General features: G+C 55.6%; 1 protein-coding gene across 1 annotated transcript; it reads left to right on the top strand.

Annotated features, from left to right (window-relative positions):
- Positions 1–85: 85 nt before the first annotated feature.
- Positions 86–367, top strand: LOC106820317 (isthmin-1-like; the record flags this gene model as incomplete). Its single annotated transcript, XM_014824840.1, has 1 exon — positions 86–367. A coding segment is annotated over one exon (282 nt), but the record flags the coding sequence as incomplete, so codon positions are not given.
- Positions 368–606: the final 239 nt, after the last annotated feature.

A 606-nucleotide genomic window follows, 5' to 3' on the forward strand; every position in this document is an offset into this window, starting at 1 on the left:
CCCTCACTTCCCCTCTCCCTCCCTCTCCACTCCCCCACCTCCCCTCACTCCCTCACTCACCCTTCTCTCATGCACGTGCCCGTGTGTATCGCAGGGCAGACACCACCAGTGGCGCGACGCGTCCGGCGTCAACGAGCGGCTGTCCGTGTACAAGCCGGGAGCTCACTACTGCATTCGCAGCCTGCTGTCGGAGCACAGCAGCACGCTCGCGTCGCAGCACTGCTGCTACGACCGCTTCATGCGACTGCTGACGCGCGGGGCCGGTGCAGGCACGCCGAATCTCATCAGTCCGGAGATATCGCCCGAACTGCATTACAAGGTCGACATACTGCCGTGGATCATCTGCAAGGGCGACTGGACGAGGTGATTATGATATTCGGGGTTTTTTTCCGCACGTATTTAGGTTCTTTTTGTTTTAGAATATTGCGATTTGGGGGGGGGGGGGTTAGAGATGATGTTTATATTTACGCTTCATTGCTACGAGCAACGTAAATTTCGAGATCGTGTTGTATGTGTGTGTGTGTGTGTGTGTGTGTGTGTGTGTGTGTGTGTGTGTGTGTGTGTGTGTGTGTGTGTGTGTGTGTGTGTGTGTGTGTGTGTGTGTGT

The sequence above is a fragment of the Priapulus caudatus genome, unplaced genomic scaffold, assembly GCF_000485595.1.
Source record: "Priapulus caudatus unplaced genomic scaffold, Priapulus_caudatus-5.0.1 Scaffold10377, whole genome shotgun sequence".
NCBI classification, from domain to species: domain Eukaryota; kingdom Metazoa; phylum Priapulida; class Priapulimorpha; order Priapulimorphida; family Priapulidae; genus Priapulus; species Priapulus caudatus.